This window comes from Perognathus longimembris, chromosome 9 (assembly GCF_023159225.1).
Source record: "Perognathus longimembris pacificus isolate PPM17 chromosome 9, ASM2315922v1, whole genome shotgun sequence".
NCBI classification, from domain to species: Eukaryota; Metazoa; Chordata; class Mammalia; order Rodentia; family Heteromyidae; genus Perognathus; species Perognathus longimembris.
In genome coordinates this window covers 52904221-52925076 of record NC_063169.1, presented here as the reverse complement: position 1 = coordinate 52925076, position 20856 = coordinate 52904221, and the positions used below count along the sequence as shown (strand labels likewise).

General features: G+C 33.5%; 1 protein-coding gene across 9 annotated transcripts in view; it reads left to right on the top strand.

The window, feature by feature from the left end:
- Nucleotides 1-20856, top strand: part of Ahi1 (Abelson helper integration site 1) — a 146569-nt gene that overhangs the window by 62775 nt on the left and 62938 nt on the right. For 8 of the 9 annotated variants that reach the window (XM_048354128.1, XM_048354134.1, XM_048354135.1 and 5 more), the window contains one exon: nt 10091-10211. In XM_048354128.1, the coding sequence (XP_048210085.1) occupies nt 10091-10211 (121 nt within the window). Of the gene's footprint in view, nt 1-10090; nt 10212-11247; nt 12433-20856 lie in introns of those variants that run through there. The other variant, XM_048354136.1, reaches the window with a different exon arrangement.

Below are 20856 nucleotides of genomic sequence, written 5' to 3'. Positions count from 1 at the left end.
ACAAACAGCAGCTAACCTCCTCCTACCAACAAGCCTATTTTATGGAAAACCTTTAACTCAGATGCTGAGAACATCAGTTAGTTTTCATTCTTTCTTCTGCCTTTTCAAAATTCAGTTGAATAGACATTTATTTATCAAATTTATGTTACAAAGTAAGATGTGAGACATCCACATGAAAAAGAATTAGAATGGTATATGTATTCAAAGACTGCTTTATATAGTGTCAATACAGAGGGAAAAACAATTGTTTTATTTAGCAAATACCTATTATCCTGCAGCCCACACATACAATACAGTAGTCTGTCTGTTTTCCCCCCCTTCGGGGGCATCTTAAAAAAGGAAGCATGTCAAAAAGTACTGGTCTTGCCCCATCACAGAGCTGTCCAGTATCAGTCAGATCCCATCACATTTTTGCCTAATTATCACAGTCAACAGGATATCAAATATAGACAAGGGGAAGGAAGATGAGTGGGGAAAAGAGAACAAGCTATACTCTGACTTGGGCTTCTGATGTTCAGGAAACTTGTTCCTGATAGCAATGATTGGTATAATGATTACAGCTCCAAGATCACTAAGTCTTCTTAATGTACATAATATTTAGCTAGTTAAAAAATAGTAATTTGTTCTTTGAATAGCAATTCAAAGCTATTTCTTTCATTCTCATTTCTTCTGCCTCTGCAAATTTACTGCATACCTCTGTTTTGGAATGCTGAATATGCCTCCTTTAGAATTTCCAAAGAGTAAAAATCCCAGTATTTGCTCTCCTAATCTGGGAGTGATAAGTCTGACCTTCATCCTTGTATCCCTAGTATTTAACAAATAAAAACTCTTTGAAAAAATGAATAATGCATATTTGAAATTAGTTAAGATCTAGAAGATTAACCTTAGTAATGTGTTGCTGTTCGATTATTACTGAGGTACAACTCAAATGCCATATATTTACACTTTTTAACTGCACAGTTTGTTTTTTAAACACATACACAGTTGAGCAATCAGACCCACTTTGATTTTAGAACATTATCATGATTTCAAAATGAAACCCTTTATCTATTAGCAGTCGGTCTCAATTCTGGTGCATGTGCGCACACGCACAAGCACACGCATGACAAAACATACCAAGACTAATGTACTTTCTATGGGGTTTGCCCATGCTGGGCATATCTTATTTATGCCCATATATCATAATTTGACACTGGCTTTGTTTTCCTCAAAATATTGTTTCCAGTATTAGTCTACTGCTATTTCTTATCACCAACAAACATTCCATTATTTATGTTGCATTTTATCTTTCATTAATTTGTGAATATTTAAGTTGTTTACTTTTTAGCTTCTAAAATAATTCTTATGAACAAATGTGTAAAGGTTTTGGTATGGAAGCATGTTTGTAATCATCTAAATTTTGGGGTCATTAAAACTACATTTAACATTTTGCGGAACTTCCAAACTGCAGTACCATGTCAGAATCCTTCAAGCAGGGTATAAGGCTTTTAGTTTGTTCTCATCCTCATAAACTCTGTGATCTTCTTTTTTATGAAGGCCATTCTGGTGGATGATAAATGGTTCTCCAATTGTGATTTTGATTTACAGTTCTATAATGACTAGTAATACTGAGCAATTTTGATGTGCTGGTTGCTCATTTAAAATTGTTTTTGATCTTTATTATTCACTTTTAATAAGTTCTTTATTGATACTGGATACAACTGTATCCAATTAATGTTTTACACTATTCTTATGGACTCTTTTCACTTTCTTGATGCTTTCCCTTAAAATAAAAAGCTTTTAGTTTTTATGAAGTTTAGAAGTGTTTGTTTTTTCATTTTATCCTTGGTACTTTTTGTGTTATATGTAAAAGAACATTGCCTGACTGACTCAAGATCTCAAAATTTTCTTGTAGAATTTTCATCAATGATTTTTATACTTTTAACCTTTACATTTTGGTCTACGACTATTTTAATGATTATTTGTTATATGATGTACAAGTCCAGTTTCACTGGTTTGCATGAGGCTGTCTGGTTATCCAGCACCATTTGGTAAAGACTTTTCTATTAAATGAAATTCTTCTCAAGAGTCTTTCATTTTTAAAAGCAGAGCATACATATGCATTTTCATATTCTATATCCTAGATAATAAACTTTCTTTCACCAGATACCTGAGAAGGCATTTCTTTTCTAAATACCAGCCAGATTTTTACTTTGTTAAGGACTTTATATTAGGAATCTTTTAAAAAGCCAACTATAGCCTATCTTCTTAGCTTGAGGCAGATATCAAGGAAACACAATTTGGGCCAGTCTGGGCAAAAAAGAAGTTCACAAGACTTCATTCAACTAATGACTGGAAACACTAGCATGTGCTATTGTCCTGGTTCTGGTGGAACAATGACAAAGTCCAATAGCACACACTTGTCATGCCTAGCAACTTGGGAATGCATAAGAGGATCAAAACACAAGCTAGACTAACCAACATTGAAAATAATCCATGGAAAAGGGGCTAGAGGTGTGGCTTCAAGTGGTAGAGTACCCACACAGCAAGCACTGGGCCTAAATTCAGATCCTAATACTAAAAAAATAAATCTTTGAAACAAAAATTTACTGAGTGCCTACCAGTATTGTTTAGGTTTGGAATATAGCAGTGGACCCATACATTTTATTGTAGGGATAAAAAAGAAGTCAGTGAGGTAATTCTAAACAATGAATGATAGAAAGTAAATAAAATGGGTCCATGGAACAAAGAATAATGGGAAATGACTAAGAGTGAGATCATGGAAGGACTCTTAGAAACACTTAAAAGGAGCTGGGCATTTCTTGCAGAAGTCCTAATCTAATAATGGCACACTGAGGGAGCAGAAAGCACTCACCGGCTTAGTAAAAGTGCAAAGAAAAGGTTTTATGACAGAGCTGGAGAGGTGATCGAAATAAGATCAGGCAGGGCTTTTTAAAAGAAACTTGTGATTGTGGAGTTTTTAAATTAGAAATAGAAGCCAAGTAAATAGAAGAGTAACAGTCTTCAGAGCAGAGAGATCAGCTGACTGTTACGGTAGTCCAGGAAAGAGACGATAGGCCTAGACCAGGGTGGTAAAAATGAGGATGAAGGCAGTGGACAGATTTGGGATGTATTATGGAAATATATTTATTAGGACTTGATGATACATCTAATGTGTAGGAAGAAAAGGGATGAGAAATAACTTCTGTGTCTTGGGTTTCAACACATGTGCAGATGCTGTTGGTACCTTGTAATGAGAAAAGGAATGTTGAAGTGGAGCGGGCAAATGTTCAGGTATTTGAAGATAGCTCTGAAGTAGATAATCAGATGCATGAGGCTTGCACTCATACTGAAATCCACTTAAAAAAATAATTTTTACATTGAATGAGAGAACCTACATTTAGAGGCTAACTGAGCGCAGTGGTCTAGGAGAAAGGTAGTCAGGGAAGCCCAGAGAAGTGCATTTCAGGAAAGAGGAATGCAGAGCTGTCACATGCTATTGAAGGAATTAGAACAGACTTGACTGGTTTTCACAAGCTGATAGTTTTGGTTACTTTGATGAAAGTTGTTTAAATGAATCGTAAAGACAACAGCACAATAAAACTAGGCTAAAGATGGATTGGGAACATGAGGCTGCAAAGATAGACCACTCTTCAAAAAACATGCCATGAATGGGGAGCAGAGGAATGGAACAGGAGCTGGAAGAAATATTAATTACATGGATAATAGAGAATATTTCTTTGCTGATGTGATTAAGTAGTGGTGACTTAGCAACTGATAATGTGTCATGAAAATGGTAGTGACTGGAAGTCTTTAAAAGATTGAGAGGGGGGGCTGGGGATATAGCCTAGTGGCAAGAGTGCCTGCCTCGGATACACGAGGCCCTAGGTTCGATTCCCCAGCACCACATATATAGAAAACAGCCAGAAGCGGCGCTGTGGCTCAAGTGGCAGAGTGCTAGCCTTGAGCGGGAAGAAGCCAGGGACGGTGCTCGGGCCCTGAGTCCAAGGCCCAGGACTGGCCAAAAAAAAAAAAAAAAGATTGAGAGGGCTATAATCTTGACTTCTCATATAGGAACTGGCTTTATGGAAAGGAATTTTCATCTTTCCTGATAGTCAAGATGTTGAGTAGATACATAAACACATTTAATTAATAGGACAATGGAAAGTTCTCATCTGATTGCTTTGCAGGTGGTACAAAGCACTTAAATTATATAGCTCCAGAACCTGCATATGAACTTATAATTTAAAAGTTTTCTTGTTCTTTCCTTTGATTAGAGTCAGATTGAAGCATATCAAAAATGCTCTATTTATTTATACCTAGTGCATCTTATAAATTGGCTTATTCTGTCTTTAGTTACAATTAATTTTGTCAAAATGCTTCCAGGTTATGAGTTACTAGGAAAAAAAGTTCTCTCTGTCTCTTCCATTTTTCCTCTCTCAATTCTTACAAGTTCTAATAAATCTAATACTAATAAGGTAGTAATCTATATTATAATCTTTTTTAAACACACTATTTTTCTGAAAAAAAATGGGATTAAAATTAGAACCAGGTACCAAGTTCATGTCTGTAATCCTAGCTACCCTGGAAGCAGAAATTGGAGGATCTAGGTTCAAAGTCAGCCTAGTTGGGAAAGTCTATGAGATTCTTACTTCTGGTATGCTACCAAAAGAATCAGGAGTGGAGCTGTGGCTCAGATGTTAGAGTGCTAGCCTTAAGCAAAAGAAAGTCAGGGACAGCACCCAGGCCTAAGTTCAAGTGTTGGGACTGGTAAAAAAAAAAAAAAAATGTTTGAAAATAGAGAATCTAGAGAAGATAATTTTTCAAGTCTAAATTATTAGATGGATGTATGAGAGACAGACCGACAGATAATTCCGTCATGAAAAGGGAAAAATTGATTTGTGTGAAATAATGGCTATCAGTTATTTGGAAAAGGCTTTTGTTTTTAAGTAATATTTTTAATTTAAAAAATTTTATTATAAAGGTGAAATACAGAGGGGTTACAGTTACATAAATCAATCAGATAAAGAGTGCATTTGTTTTTTGATAATGTCATCCTATTTTAAATAATTTTTGAGCACAATTCTTTCTTTCTGTCATTCCCAACTGGAATAAGTGTCACTAACTTTCATTGTTCTGACAGTTGGTAGCTGTAGTGGCAGCATGAGCTTCAGGAGTCCATTTGTAGCTTGAGGTGCAGTCTAGGCTGAGTCCAGCTTTCTGATGAGGAGGAGATTGATAGCTCTCCCAAAGAACAAAAATGGCAGGGAAAGATGAAGCCTCTGCACTTATTGATGAGGAAATAAGTTTTATATTTAAGAAATGCCTTGTTAAGTGATGAAAACAAATATTCCTGCCTATGGTAGCTATGTGATGTGATATGTTAGGAAAGGAGAGGTGTTTAATGGGTTTAGCAAATAATATTAGTAAAGAATGGTAGACATAAGGAATGACAGGATCACCAAAGAAAATGCAGAGGAAAGTAATGGACAGTGTCAGAGAGACTATTAAATGAATTGGCAGAATTGATCGTTTGCAGTTCAAGATCACTTTACTGCAGATTTAGGGTTATGGTGGAGACAAGTTAGATAAGAATAAAGGACTGATATATATGTTTAACAATCGTATTCTATTTTTCATAAAGTTTATTTTTTAATGATGTTTAAGGGAATTCTGCAATTAAAGAGAGAGTTTCTGTTTGCTTTCTATATTGTACTACTAAAGTGGATATGCCTTTAGCCTGTGGTGAAATAACCAGTAGAGTATTTGAAAATTGAAATTGGAAAGGTTTAAGGACATACCTTATTAGACCCAATACTAAAATACTAAATCATATTAATACTTTTTCCTTGGATACTGGAAGAAAAGGGATGTGCAAGTGTAAAAGGTATATTTTTTTATAGATTTGGAAGTGAGGAGTTCAGAGAGTCCTTTTCCAGGACAATATACTAGGATAGAAAGGAAGGAAAGTCTGGGGAAAATCCAAAGATGTTAGACCTAAGTTCTTTTACTTCAGAGGCAAGAAGCACAGTGCTAAATAATTTATTTGGATCAGACTAGACCATAATTTTGAAATTTACATGGAAGTATCATATCAGTAATCTTTGAACCATCAGTCCTTGGTGGCTATCAAAGGATCAAAATATCCTTATTAAATATTATCAAATAAAACTTGGTAATGACTGCTTCAAATTCAAATTCTGGTTTTAGTGAATTTAACAGTAATGAACGGGTTAGGGTTGAGATTTCTAACATCTCACCACTGTAAAAATTATTCTTTAAGGGCTGGGAATATGGCCTAATGGTAGAGTGCTTGCCTTGTATACATGAGGCCCTGGGTTCAATTCCCCAGCACCACATATACAGAAAATGGCCAGAAGTGGCGCTGTGGCTCAAGTGGCAGAGTGCTAGCCTTGAGCAAAAAGAAGCCAGGGACAGTGTTCAGGCCCTGAGTCCAAGGCCCAGGACTGGCAACAAAATAATAATAATAATAATAATAATAATAATTCTTTAACTATTCCTTCCTAATCTCCCACTTTTCTGTCACAGCTTGTAAAGGAAATATCTGAGGGCCTAGAGATGTTTCAGTTTCTCCTTAAGATACCGTAGTTGACTTATTTCATCGATTTTATTAGCCTAGAAATCATAGCCACATAGCTACTTTTAGAATTTATAATCTGAGAATATAAAAACAGATACTTGACTTTGTATACTTTATCTCCAATTTTCTATTTAGCTTGCTCTTTAATGCTGGAATTGTAATTTCTACAGCAGATATATGATTAGCAACAAAACATTTGTTGTGTTACATGTGCCTCTCGAACTATCTTCAAATTAAAATATTGCCTATTTTTTTTTGCTTAGATTTTTGGAAAAATTGACATCTCTTTAGGGAAAGAGACAAATTTGTGAACTTTTAGTAATATGTTATTATCAGCATCTTTTCAGTTATAATTTAAAACCAGTTTGAGGAGTCTTCAAAGCTTAAACATTTATAAACAGTTTTTCAGTTGGTGAAAGTAGCATATAGCCTAAAGTCAGCTAAAATGGTTAGACCTATAAGTATATGTGGAAATTAATGCTATATCTCTCCCAGAAATTTTAAATGTCACATATATAAATAAGCATTTATTTATTGTTAGCTTGGTTAGTCATTTGCATTTAATATTATGTTTAAGGCAGTGAGATTTTTTACATAAAAATTAACCCACTTCTGCAGAATTAGTGTTTGCATATTTTTGCATGAAGCTGTTTATAACCTAAAAGAATAGGCAAAATGGTTTTGTGATTAGCCTGGCAGGCGTTCTTGGTAATATTTTTTCTTTTTCTCTTTTATGAGTCTCATTTATGCTTTGTGTTTTTAATTTTCACCAGTATGGAGGTATTAAACTGACTTTGGCAGACTGTGGTTTTTGCATGAAGCAAGCAGAGACATGTGTTATGAAAAGAGGGAAGGTTGGCATAGGATAGACTATCTTAGCCAACCTTTCTGTTGTTGTAAAGTTAGGCAATTCTTGTCCACAGCATATATTTCAAAAATAGATATTGCTTCACTGAATTTAATGGTTATTATTAATTTTGTTCCCCTAAGTGATAAATGTATGTAGGCTAGTTTTGAAAAGGTTTTGTGTTCCAATTTCAAATCACTAATAAAAAAACAGTAATTACAAAACTTGAAAATCAAGATATCAGTCTTTTTATGTCATATTCATCATTTTATGGACATTTAAATGTCCAAAAGAAAAGAATAGAATTACAAAAATAATTAGGAAGTACATGTAATTAATTATTTTGTCTTGAAATAACATCTTAAAAGAGTGGCAGGTCTTTCTATTTGAACAAAGACATTTAAGTAATCCTATTCTAGCTTTTCTGGCATGCTTATTTGAGCACACAAGGAAGATGATAAAAGGCTATCCTGATTTTTTAAACTATTCTGTCTAGTAAACTTCTATATCTTCCTGGAATAAGTGTGTATAAATTCATAATCTTATGTTGAGATAGACATAAATGCATATCCCCAGTATATCCCTGTGTGTTTGAACCAGACTTTAAATGTATTACTTAGCATGTAGGGGGGGGGGGAAACTTTGGAGAATACTTCATAAGTAAAAATAATAAAAAATAAGTGAATTAATTAAGTGATAAATATATTCTTTTATATACAGTACTTCCACTTAAAGCATAGAACGCTGAAGATTTACTGCATTATGACACTAAGTTAAATATACCTAATTATGCTATCTTTCAAATGGCATCACTAATACACTAATAACTAAAACAGCACTTTATAGTTTATCTTTTCCATTATATCTATTCTTTACAGTACTGGATCAAACTCAGGGCTGTGTGCCTACTAGCAAGCACTCTACCATTAAGCCATATCACACCCCCCCCTCGTCTTATTTTATCTATTTCTCTTTTGATACCTTATCTGGTATGTGGCCGTTAACCTGCAAATTGCACCTTATAATACTATTTCAACTGTGCTAGCATATTCCCATTAAAGCACAAACGGTATTTTTAGTCTTTGGTATGGATTTCTTTTGCCAGTCCTAGTGCTTGAACTAGAGCCTGGGCACTGAGCTCCTTTTGCTCAAGGCTACCGCTTGAGCCACAGTGCCACTCTTGCAGATGCCATTTTTATCATCTCCATTTAAAGATGAATAAAAAGATACTTAGTCCATTGTTAGTTTAGGTAATATATTACTATAATTATTCAACATTGAATTTGATCAACATGTAATAATGGATTCTGAGAATATTTTAGCATTGATATGATATTTAACCCCTTCTAACTACTTTAAAAAATATTTTGGTCTGGTGATATAATTCAATGATAGAGCACTTTATAGGATGGTACAGCCAGTGTTTGATCCCAGTACTGCAATAAAAATTTTTTATGAAATGACATTATAACAGATTAGTTTAGAACTGTATAACTATATGGTCTTCATATACTCCACCAAACTTGTTAAAGCTCCTTGCTACAGAGAAAAAGTTAATCTAGGATATACTATTTACTGTCACTGTTTGGAGGAAGAGAAGCATTTGCAAATGTAAAAAATGAGTCAAAAGGGCATCTAACCACTCCCTTATACAGTATTCCCTTAAACAGCACACCAATGGGGAATTATTTTACTAATAATGTAGTGGAAGTCCTCTGTGTGGTTTCGATTATTTAAACCAAAATAAAGAAAAGGAATTTTCCTATACTGATATGGATATACTTAGTGTAAGTTATCTTTTCATGCTGTTAATTTGCACATTATGTATTTGTGATAAATTTAAGTCTGGCTACTTAAAAATTTTTCACATTTTATCGTGATTTTCTGAAATAACTGAAGGAATGCATAATTATCCAATAATGAACAAAGGGCTATATTTTCCTTGAAACTCTAATCTACAAGGATAAATTTATCAATGAAATTCTCAAACATTTTAGTGAGTTATTCTGTATTTTCCTACTATAGCTATAGGAAAATAGTTAATATTTTAATTAAATTAAAATGTTGTGCTTGTTATGTATTCCATCAAACTTTCACAGTAGATTCCATGTGTTGTAAAACTTTATATTTACTTTTACAATGTGGTTAGTCATCACTTATACAGTCATACTATTTTTAAAGTGTAAATAGTATAGTTTTTGATGTAGTGGAAAGTATTTCACATGACAGGTTAGGTACCAGCTGTATTATCTGTGTCACCATGCTTCATATAAACAAGAGGATGACAGACATTTCTGTGCCATCTCTAAAAAGAAGGTTCCTGACATTTTACCAAAATACTAGATAAATGTAGACATGAAACACTTTAACTTTTCCTTAATTGTATAAATTAAGAATGCTGTGTTTTAAATGGCTAAATAATACCAATTCCAAGACAAGAAAATGGTAGAAAGTGTAATATGTTTTTGATCTCTATTGCATTCCTTCCTTGATAAAAAAAATATTCTGGTTAGTTAATTTTAAAAGTTAATTGTATAAATCATTGCTACTCATTTTGACCATGTGTCCTGATTTGGGCAGTGAGTAAATATTTCTCACCCAGTTTTTGCATCAGTAACCTAGGAAATTACACTGTAGTTTCTTATTTGCCTTTTCTATTACAGGTCAACAAAAATCTCTCACTTACTTCACCACCACCAACCTCCTCACAACAGCCTAAAGTAAAACAGCCAGACATGCTGATCCCTGAGGAGATCCTGCGTCAATTTGGTTTCGCTCAGACTGGTGAGCCCTTTTCCTTGATTATATTTTAAAGTATTCAAATGCTGTTTTATGAACATCTGTTTCTCTTTAGAAATAAAATGTGGAACATTGTAATGGTCAGTTTTTACACTTAAATTCTATTTTATCATCTCTTTTTCTTGAACTCACAGCAGTTATTTCTGAAGTAAATTGAGATTTAGTAAATTTAGTAAGTACTTTGTAAATGTGCTGTATAAAACAGATAATTCAAAATTTGAAAGACCTATAACATTTAAATATATATAATAATAGCAAATGTAACTCAGTCACCCAGTTGGATAAAGAAATGTTTCTTTTTGTATTTAAAAATAGATTTTTCTGTTCATTAGCTGTATTTGTATTTGGCACTGTTTTACCTATTACTGAATTCTTTAAGTAAAGCAGGACAGTTGGAAATTACAGAACATTTTTGGTGCTGTTGTTTGAACTCAGGGCCTTGAATTTGCTAGGCAGATGCTCTACCATTTCAGTCATACCTTCAAGTCTCAAAACAACAACTTTGTAACAATAGATTATGAGGAATTTGAGCTTGGAAACATAATTTACATAGGAATTCAAAACAATGCTATTTTTCCATTTTGATAGTATTTAGAATTTATTTGGAATCAGAAATCATTATGTTTGCACACCTTAGACAGTTCATTTCAAAACTGGAAAAAATATATATTGTCAGAATTCAAATAATATATCATTAAAATACTTTGTAAGTATTGGGAGACACTATGTGAATATGACATACACAGTGTAAACGTGATAAAAATGTGAAGCTAGGTGTGAAAATACTTTGGTTCATATCAAATTAAGTTATCTTAAACCTTAAAAATGTTAATTTAGCATATTCTAGATATCTGCTAGAAGTCAGCACAGAGTGCTATTCATCATTATACCTCTTTATACTTTTCCTCTTTGCATGCTAAAGAGGTATCTGGTTTGCCTTTAAACCTTGTTCTTTTAATGACAAGAATGGAAAGAGCCCCTCTTCATCACCCTATTCTTTTCATTTTTCTTATGATTTCAGGATTTTTCTGTGAACAAACTTTTCATTCCACATTTCTGGACAAAAATCCTACAAATTAAATGTTTTTGTTTAAAATATATTTCAATGGTGTCTTATGTGTTTGTAAGCTAACAAGTTGCATAGAATAAATGTAAAATGCTTTCACTTTTTTGTTAAGCAAAAGAGTAAGAGGGACATATAGACAAGTCTTTGAAATGAGAATTCATCATCCCTGAAACAGATAAAAAATAAAGATGGAGAAGAGAAGGACAGCTGGATATGATAACAGCAAGCCTTACTAACCTTATAAGTACATATGGAGTGGCTTCAGTTTCCTTCTGCTTTCCTAGCCGTACAGGCTCTATCTATTCCCATGCACATGGTCTCAGAGCATGTACCATTAAGCTGTATGACAATGGTGACATGGCTTTACATGAATTCATTTTGGTTTCTAATATGTCTGGTACCATGTAAGTCAGATGCTTCCTAGAAAATTGATTGAAACATAAATATATAGAAAAATTGTAAAAGCAGAATATCTAGTCACTTACAAAATGGTTACACTAATTCATTTTATTCATCAAAATGTCAGTCTTGGGAAGAGATTCTGCACTGGAAACTAGGTAGACTTAATTTTAGATATTACCCCATTTTTGAATAAACTACAAGGTCTTGGGCAGTTTCTCCAGGGTTGAGTTTTTTCTCATGTCTATAGGCAGATAAGGAATTTGTTGTCTCTGTCTTTAAAATTCTAAGATTTGGGTTTGTGGTGTTATTTATTTATTTATTTATTGACCAGTACTGGGGCTTGAACTCAGGGCCTCATGTTCTCACAGTTAGCACTCTACTACTTGAGTCATGCCTCCTGTTCTAGTTGCTAGTTAATTGGAAATAAGACCCTCCTGTATTTATCTTCCTGTAAAAGCTAGCTTTCAACTGTGATCCTCAGATCTCAGTCTCTTGAGTAGTTTAGGGTTATAGATATGAGCTGCAGGCACCCAGTACAAATTCTAAGATTTTTAGGTATTGTTTAAATAAAAGTGGGCACATAACTGTTCATGATTGCACAAGTCTGTTTGATTTGTCAAACACAGGCCTGAAAAAATAAAATAATGTAAATAGAGTAATAATGTGCAGGCTATATGATGTTTGCCTTTGTAAACTACAGGGAAATATGTTTACAAATTTACTAAGTATAAGCCCACAACTGTGTTAGCACCAGAGCTAATTTTTCTGTTCATATTGGTTATCTGTAAATGGGCTTACATTCTGGGAGGCACAATGCTGTAGTGTGGCTTATATTCTGCCATACTGACATTATTTGTTCAAGGTAAGGTCTAGGTTATAATGACTGCTAGAAAAGTAAATCTTTTTATTTAGTTTGTATTTCTCCCAAATTCTAGAATATTGCCTCATTTTTTTCTAAGATTATTTTAATTGGTTACTTTGTCATAGGTCATCTGAAGGATATGACATAAACCTTACAGTCTCTGTCTTCAGGACCTTATGTTCATATTGTGAGAAAAATAAGTATCTAGGTAAGCCAGTGTGATAAATTCTGAAAGTACAGCATAAAAAATGTGTCATAGAAATAAAGTGGGATAGATAAGAGATTTCTCAAACTCCATATCCAGCTGGGATGCTTCACTCCTTGCCTCCCAGACTTTTCTCCTTCTTAACATTAGAACTCCAGGGCTGAGATGTAGTTCAGTGGCAGAGTGCTTGCCTAGCAAGTGCAACATCCTGGATTCAATCCCCAGTACCAAAAAAGAAAAGATTAAAAAAAACAACAACACACATTAGCACTCCACAACAAGATTTGGTCAGTTATTTAGGAAACATTGTGAGCTGTTTTACTTTCCATTTTTTAAATATTTTTAAGTAATTGTACAAAGGGATTTCAATTCAGCATGTCAGTTAATGAGTACAATGCGTCTTGATTAATATCATCCCTTCCATCATTGTTCTTCCACCTCTCCCAACCCCACACATTCCCTCAAGTTGCCTAGTATCATTTTTGTATATGTACATTGAATATTATGTTTATATTTACCTAATCCTTCTCTCTCCACCCTTGACTCCACCTTACCTGGCAAAACATGTTTCAGCTTCCATGTATTCATTTAGTAAACTGTAAGTTAGTTGTTCAAAGGAGTTACTTCATTGGAATCCTCCCCTGCTTATACCATTCTTTAGTCAGTTTGTTTACATATGTGTATAGCATTATATAAGTTTCATATATGTTTATAAATTAGATCTAACTTCCACACCTGAGAGAAAACATGCACCCTTTCGCTGTATACATTTTTCCAGGTCTATCTGATTCCCTGCAAATGACATAACATTTTTCCTGGTGGATGAGTAAAATGCCATTGTGTATGGTTATATGTGTATATATATGAGTATATACAGGTGTACATATACAATACAAATATGTGTATATCACATTTTATTGGTGTGTTCATTTATTGTAGGGCATCTGGGCAGTTTTTATAACTTGGCTATTTTGACTAGTGCAGCAATGAATATGAGTGTGCACCTTTCCCTTCTCTCCCACTGGTTTATGCTACATTCAGAGTTTGGCCTAATCTCGTTAATTGCAATGATCTCTGGACCTAGTCATCACTAGGTGATTACTGAATAGTCTTCTATACTGTGCTTAATAAGTATCATATTTGTAAACTTATATTTGATAGTGCATTTCATTTTATATATTAAATGAATTTTTACAGCAGTGTTTTAAGTTAGATTTTATTCACATTGAATGGATAAGTGATATAACATAAAATGATTCATTTAGTACATCTAACATTCATGTAACCTTCATATCATCTTTTTAATTATAAACTTGGAGTTTGCATTAATTTAAGTTAGTAGCATGATAGTTCTTGTATTTCAAAGGAAAAACATTTTGGCAAAAATTAGGAAATTGACTCAATAAACACAGCTGATGCTAGTTAAAAGGGGGTTTCCATTTTAAGGAAAGTAAAATGAGCTTCAAAGAACTTTCTTAGCTCATCAGGGTTGGCAGAGTTTTCTGTTAGTATTTCTTAGTGAACTCTAAACTAGTAACTGAAAAGGAGTGTTCTATTTACTCTTGATTTCAGACTTTGCAAAAATTCTAAGATTTTAATTCATTGTTGAGATAGGTGAAAGGAACCAGTTAATTGTTGGATAATATGCAGGATTAACCCATTTTTTACAGACAGATGTCATTAAATGTATTTAGTAGTATTAAAGGAATAAAAGATACTTTATTGAGAAAATTTTGAAAAACAAGACTATTGTCCACAAAGCAGTCACTTTCTGAATTTAACGTGTGTTACAGTAGAAAAAGCACTGGACTTGAAGTCAGAACATCAGGGTTTATTTCCTAATTCTTTCCCCTGTAACTACTTTCTTATGTACTTAGCTTCCTCTCTCCATCTCTATATTTTCTATTATAGAATTGTTAAGATAATAAAATATTAATACTTTGAAACCCATAAAATATATTATGAGAATAAATAAGATAAAGTTACAGGAGGTTCTTGTTTTTTCTCTCTCCCTCTCCCACTTTGAGATCATGTAATTTTCATTGAGGCAAAAGGGATTAAAGTCTTATTTTAAGGCATAATTTAGTAAAGCATATTAAGTGAAGATAGGAAAAATAGTGTATCTGAAGGCAAATAGCAGATATAGGATTTTAAAACTATACCAGGACACATTTAAACATGGTAATTTTAAGAGAAAAATTTTCGAACAAACATTTCAAACTTGAATAATTCATTGGAAATGCCTAACTTATGAAGTTTTAGCTTTCCACATAAGTACCAACCTTAACCCATCTTTGGAATGTAATACATAAACTTAAGATAATTAAAATCAAGATAGCAGGTCAAAGTCAGAGCATGTAGGTTGAGTTGGGGGTCAGTGCTTTGTTCTACAAGTGATGAAACAGCAAACAACAATTAAGTCCATTTGCCAGCATAGCAGGAAGCATCAGAAGGAATCATATAATTCCATTTTGTTATATGTAGTTTTTCCTCTGATAAGAAAATACCATTCTGGACGAGTACCAGTCACTTGTGAAACTCAAGCTAGTCAGAATGCTAAAATCCAGAAGATGGTGTTTTGAAGTCAACCAGAACAGAAAAGTCTGAAAGAATATATCTCCAAAACAACCAATAAAACACTGGGCTGAAAGTGTGTCTGAAATGGTAGAGCACCAGCCAAGCAAGCAGGAAGGAAGCCTTGAGTTCAAACTATGATACTGGCAAAAAGGGAAAGAAAAAATTGTTCTTTAATAGATAACATCAAAATGAGAGGAAGGTACTTACTTTTGTTCTTCAACACTAATGTTATATTTGTTCATTAATAGAAGCAATAAAAGGTACACACTCATGCTCATTGCTGTACTAGTCAAAATGGCCAAGTTATAAAAACTGCCCAGATGCCTACAGTGGATGAGGAGACCAAAAAAATGTGATATACACATTATAGAAGCAAACTTCAGATTAGGAATTAACACCGAATTTCTAATCTTGCCGTCATCACTCATTAACTCTCTGAATTTCTCCAACTTCTAACTCACACAAGGCCAAATAGTATATTGGTGCTAATTGTTGAGATTAACATTTATGAGTCTGGGTTTTGGCTCAATTATAGAGTGATTTTCTAGCTGGGTTTTAGCTGACTTATAGAGTGCTTTTTTAGCATGTGCTGAGGCCCTCCATACTAACGGGAACATATTACAGACCATTTATCAAGGAATCAACAAGTTTTTGGTAGACAAATAGTCACTGCAGTTCAGTGTAAGAAGCCTAACAGACTTAGGGGACTGGAGGAAGTTAAAAAGAACTTAAAGATGTAAGATTTCTGAATTGAGTTTTTAAAAGGCTAGTCCCCATTAAAAAGAGAAAAAGTAAGGCAGGCACTGGTTGCTCAGCTGGTTGCTTAGTTACTCTGGAGACTGAGATCTGAGTGTCATAGTTAGAAGCCAGCATAGGAAAGAAAGTCCATGAAACCCTTATCTCCAAATAACCACCAAAAAGCCAAAAGTTGAGGTGTTGTTCAAGCAGTAGAGTGCTAGCCTTGATCACAAAAGCTAAGGAACAGTGCCCAGGCTCTTGAATTCAAGCCCCAGGACCAGCACACATTTAAAAAAAAATTATTGTTGAGATGATGTACAAAGGAGTTACAGTTACATACGTAAGGTAACAAGTACATTTATCAAACTTGTTTACTCCTCCCTCAGCTCCCACCTTCCCTTCTCTCCTAGTCCCCTCCCCCCCCACCAGAGTTGTACAATAGGTTTACTACATATTGTCTTGTAAGTATTGCTCTTGCATTGGTTTGTCTTTTACCCTTTGTCTCACCATTTTGATGTTCCCCTTTCCTTTACAGATTCAGACAAATATATATACAGTACCAAAGGTACCAAAATTAAATACAGTGACAATAGGGGCTAAAACATAGGGAAGATAAACAAAAGAAAAAAGAAATAATTTCACATAGTGCATTAGAAATAACAATGATAAAGTGCTTGTTTCAATAACTTGGAGTTCCTTGCACTTAGCTTCATCTTATGTGACCATATGTACATAGCTATTGAACTATTGTGATCATCTGCTAGGATTATCCTAGATATATACTAATTGTTACCAATGAGGGGAACCAGAGAGTCTGTGTTTCTTTGAGTCTGGCTCATTTCACTTAGTATAATTTTTTCCAAATCTTTCCATTTCCTTACTAATAGAGCAACACCATTCTTTCTGATAGAATTCCATTGTGTATATATACCAGTTTCTTGATCCATTCATCTACTGAGGGGCATCTGGTTGCAGCTATGGTAAATTGTGCTGCAGTGAACATGGTTGTGCTTGTAGCTTTACTATGGCCTTGTTTGTGATCCTTTGGGTAAATTCCCAGAAGTGGAGTACCAGCACACATCTTTAATTTCTGTAGCACAAACTCAGTAATAGTGGTTTAATTTTTTTAATGTGATAAAAATGAAGACAGGGTGCAAATATGTATGTTATATAGAAAGTCCAACCTACTTATCTGAATTTTGCTATTACTTTATCTCCTGAAGACCAAGAATTATTTCCAAAGCTAATGTTGATATCCAGTACTTTTTCTATACTCACCAGTCAACACAAAAGTTCTAAGTATGGGGCTGATTTTTATTTGGCTTTTTTTCTGGTCACTGAGATCAGATCTTAATTGTTTTGTTTTTTCTCTCACTATATGACCATTTCATATTATTCTTCCAGAGATTTAGACTTCATTTGTTAGATTCTTTCATTGTTGTCATATTTGAAATATCTAAAATGCATGTTGGTTCCATACATTAAAGGTAGAAGGTACTATTTTAATATTTATAAGCGATTATCTACTAATGAGGGTTAATCTGCGAGTTAAATACTAAATTTTATCCCCTCACAGTAAAGCCCTATATTTTTATGTTATTTGACTTAGGAGTTTCTACACATGCTAATAATTCAAAATATATTCTACATATTTACAACTTGTTAGTTTTTAAATAATTTTATTAACTCTACTAAGTAGCAGTATACTCATTGAATTGTTCATGTACAAGGATATGCCTTCATTATTAATATCCCCATAACATAATATGTTTTCTCCCAGTGGCTTCCAAGAGGAGAGTGAATACAGAAATTTCTTCTCATTTAAATCAACAAATTCAAATGAATTTAAATCTGCCCACTATTTCCTACTATCTGTCCACTATTTCCATTTACTTTGTACGAAACACATTTGTACAACATACACACATACACACACACACACACACACAGTGAATGCATATGATTCCAGCCTCACAGTTTTCTACATTTTTCTCTTATCTGTTCAAAATACAAAACTTATACTAGACATTTTTCTGTCAAAGACGTTTCTTTGTGTGTGAATGTTTCTTTTGTGTAAGAGACATACATTATCATACTATATTGTATCATTGTTCAGTAAAAAAATAGAAAAAACTCATAAAACTCATAAATTGTAGAAAATTTTCAAATATCATCTTATGGATTTTAATAAATATAAAAACAACAGTTTAATCTTAAAATAAGCAAGGTATGAATTCATATTGTGATGATACTCTATAATATTTATGTTTTACAAAGCTTTCTAGTTGACATGTTAATAATGTCTTAATTTATCCATTTTATGTTTTAAAGATTTGTACAAGTTATTTTTCAATAACCTTATTTTTGACTGAAATACAAGACCTAATCTCAGAGAAAAATAGATTAAGCCTCAAACGTGTGTAGCAAGATATATATATATATACATATATATATATATATATATATATAAACTAAATGCTGTTTGTCACATATGTGACAAAAATATAATCATTACCCTGAGTGAGCAGCATGGGTTTTCTAAAAGAAACTTCCATATTTCATTCTGCTATCTCATTTCTGGGAATAGTATTGTCAGTCTTTCAGGTGAAATCTTTATTTTATTGAATTAATCCATCTGGAAGTTCTCTCATTCTCTTTCAAGTTACCAATTATCCTTTTCTTTCTGTCATTGCTCACATCTTGTTTATTCCGCTTTTTTCTAGTATGGCTATTTTTTTTTTTTTTTTTTTTTTGCCAGTCCTGGGCCTTGGACTCAGGGCCTGAGCACTGTCGCTGGCTTCTTTTTGCTCAAGGCTAGCACTCTGCCACTTGAGCCACAGCGCCACTTCTGGCCATTTTCTGTATATGTGGTGCTGGGGAATCGAACCCAGGGCCTCATGTATATGAGGCAGGCACTCTTGCCACTAGGCCATATCCCCAGCCCCTAGTATGGCTATTTTATAGCTGTCATTACATCTTTCTAATATTTCAGAGTTCTGCCATCCAAATTTGTGTTTCCTCCGGGTTCACTATTTTTTCATTTGTGTATTCATTCTGTGCTTTTCCTTCATGCCAGTGGTTTTTTCTTATCTGATTATCTTTTGTAATCATGAAGAACTGGGTATGAGAAACGGCTTTCTTCTAGTTTTATGAATACCTCTATATTCTATTTTGTTTGTCTAAGCACAGTTTCTGTTAAAGACTTTATATGTAGCTAGGATAAAATTAACCTGCAGCTTATATTTAAGACTAGCAGGTGGAAAAAATGTTTCCACTTATCAGGCTTTCAGGATAATTTCCTAAATGAGGGTATTAAGCACAGTTTATCTACTCTATATAAGCCTTAGCTCTTCCCAAGTGATTTGTTTAGTATTATCAGTACCATTCATTTTCTTGGAGTCTGTAGTTAATGTTGGTCAGCCTCCTTTTTCTTTTGTTTCTTCAGCCTGATTGGCTCATAAGTGTTTTACATATGAACCTTTAGTTATTTCCTAGAGCTTCTTTGGTTTTGTACTCTACTAAACATGCTGTCTATATATTCATGGGTTTTATTGTCAGATAATGTCCACGTCTACTGCAGCTTCCATCACGTTTCCAGGCAGATGTTTCCAAACGCTTTTCCTTTTACAAGCTTGTTGAAATCTCTAGTCTGTCTTTTCAAGGTCTGTAGTGGCCTTCATGTTGCTAATCATAATAGTCAGTTCTTTATCTTACTTGACCTATCAACAGCATTGATATACTTGGTCACTATTTTTTTATGTATTTGGTATCATGGATACCACATTCTCTTAGGTTTTATCTGATTAATCGCTATTTTCTTTTTCTGATTCTCTTTTGTTAGTCATCTTACTAGATTGTTCCAGCATAGTTTGAGTTTGCTTGCATCCTTGGTGATCTAAAGACTTTAAACAAAATTCATATTCTAGTGGTTCTCAAATGCTTTTTCTTCAGCCCAGATCTCTTTTCTGAACTGTAGATGTGCACATTTCATTACAGTAGCCTCTAGCCTCATGTCTGTTAAGCTCATGATTATAACTAGTATTACTTAAGAACTAAAATTTTCTCTTTGTTCACATTTAAGTTTTAAACTGTGACCACTCAGTACCATATAGAATAATGTTAATATGTAAAATCCACTTCTGACCCTATATAAACCAGTTCATACAAAATAAATAATTGGTTACCACTTCTTTCAACTAAATATATCTTTAATAAAATAAACTTCCTAAAGTATGATGTTGGGGATCTTATGGTATTTCATGCATATGATCTTGATGTTATTAAAAGCATTATTGGAGCCAGGCATATTGGTATGCACTTATGATCCCAACAGTTAAGAGCCTACCACAGAAGGATTGTGAGCTTGAGATTAGTTTAGGCTACATAGGAAGTTCAAGGTTACTCTGAGCTACATAGTGAGACACTATCTTTAAAAAAGCAAAACCAAAAACAATATTGACTGACTGTTGTAGAAGATCTAGAAATTCCTTATTTTTTATTTATATTTAAACCAATACCTGATATGCCAGTGGCATTTAGCTAAGAGAATTTAGATCCATATTCTGTTACTTATGCTATGATCTTGAAAAAGTTATTTCATGTTAGTGACTTGTCATTTGGAAGTATAGAGTAGGAAAGTATTTACTTGAAAAATGCCAAAATGTTTGGCTTTAAGAGTAGGAGTTACAGAGGTTTATATCGTTATGATTATATTCAGAACTACTTTAATCATTGAACCTTTTTACTGTAAGTTTATCTGACTTCCTAGTAGATTTTAAAC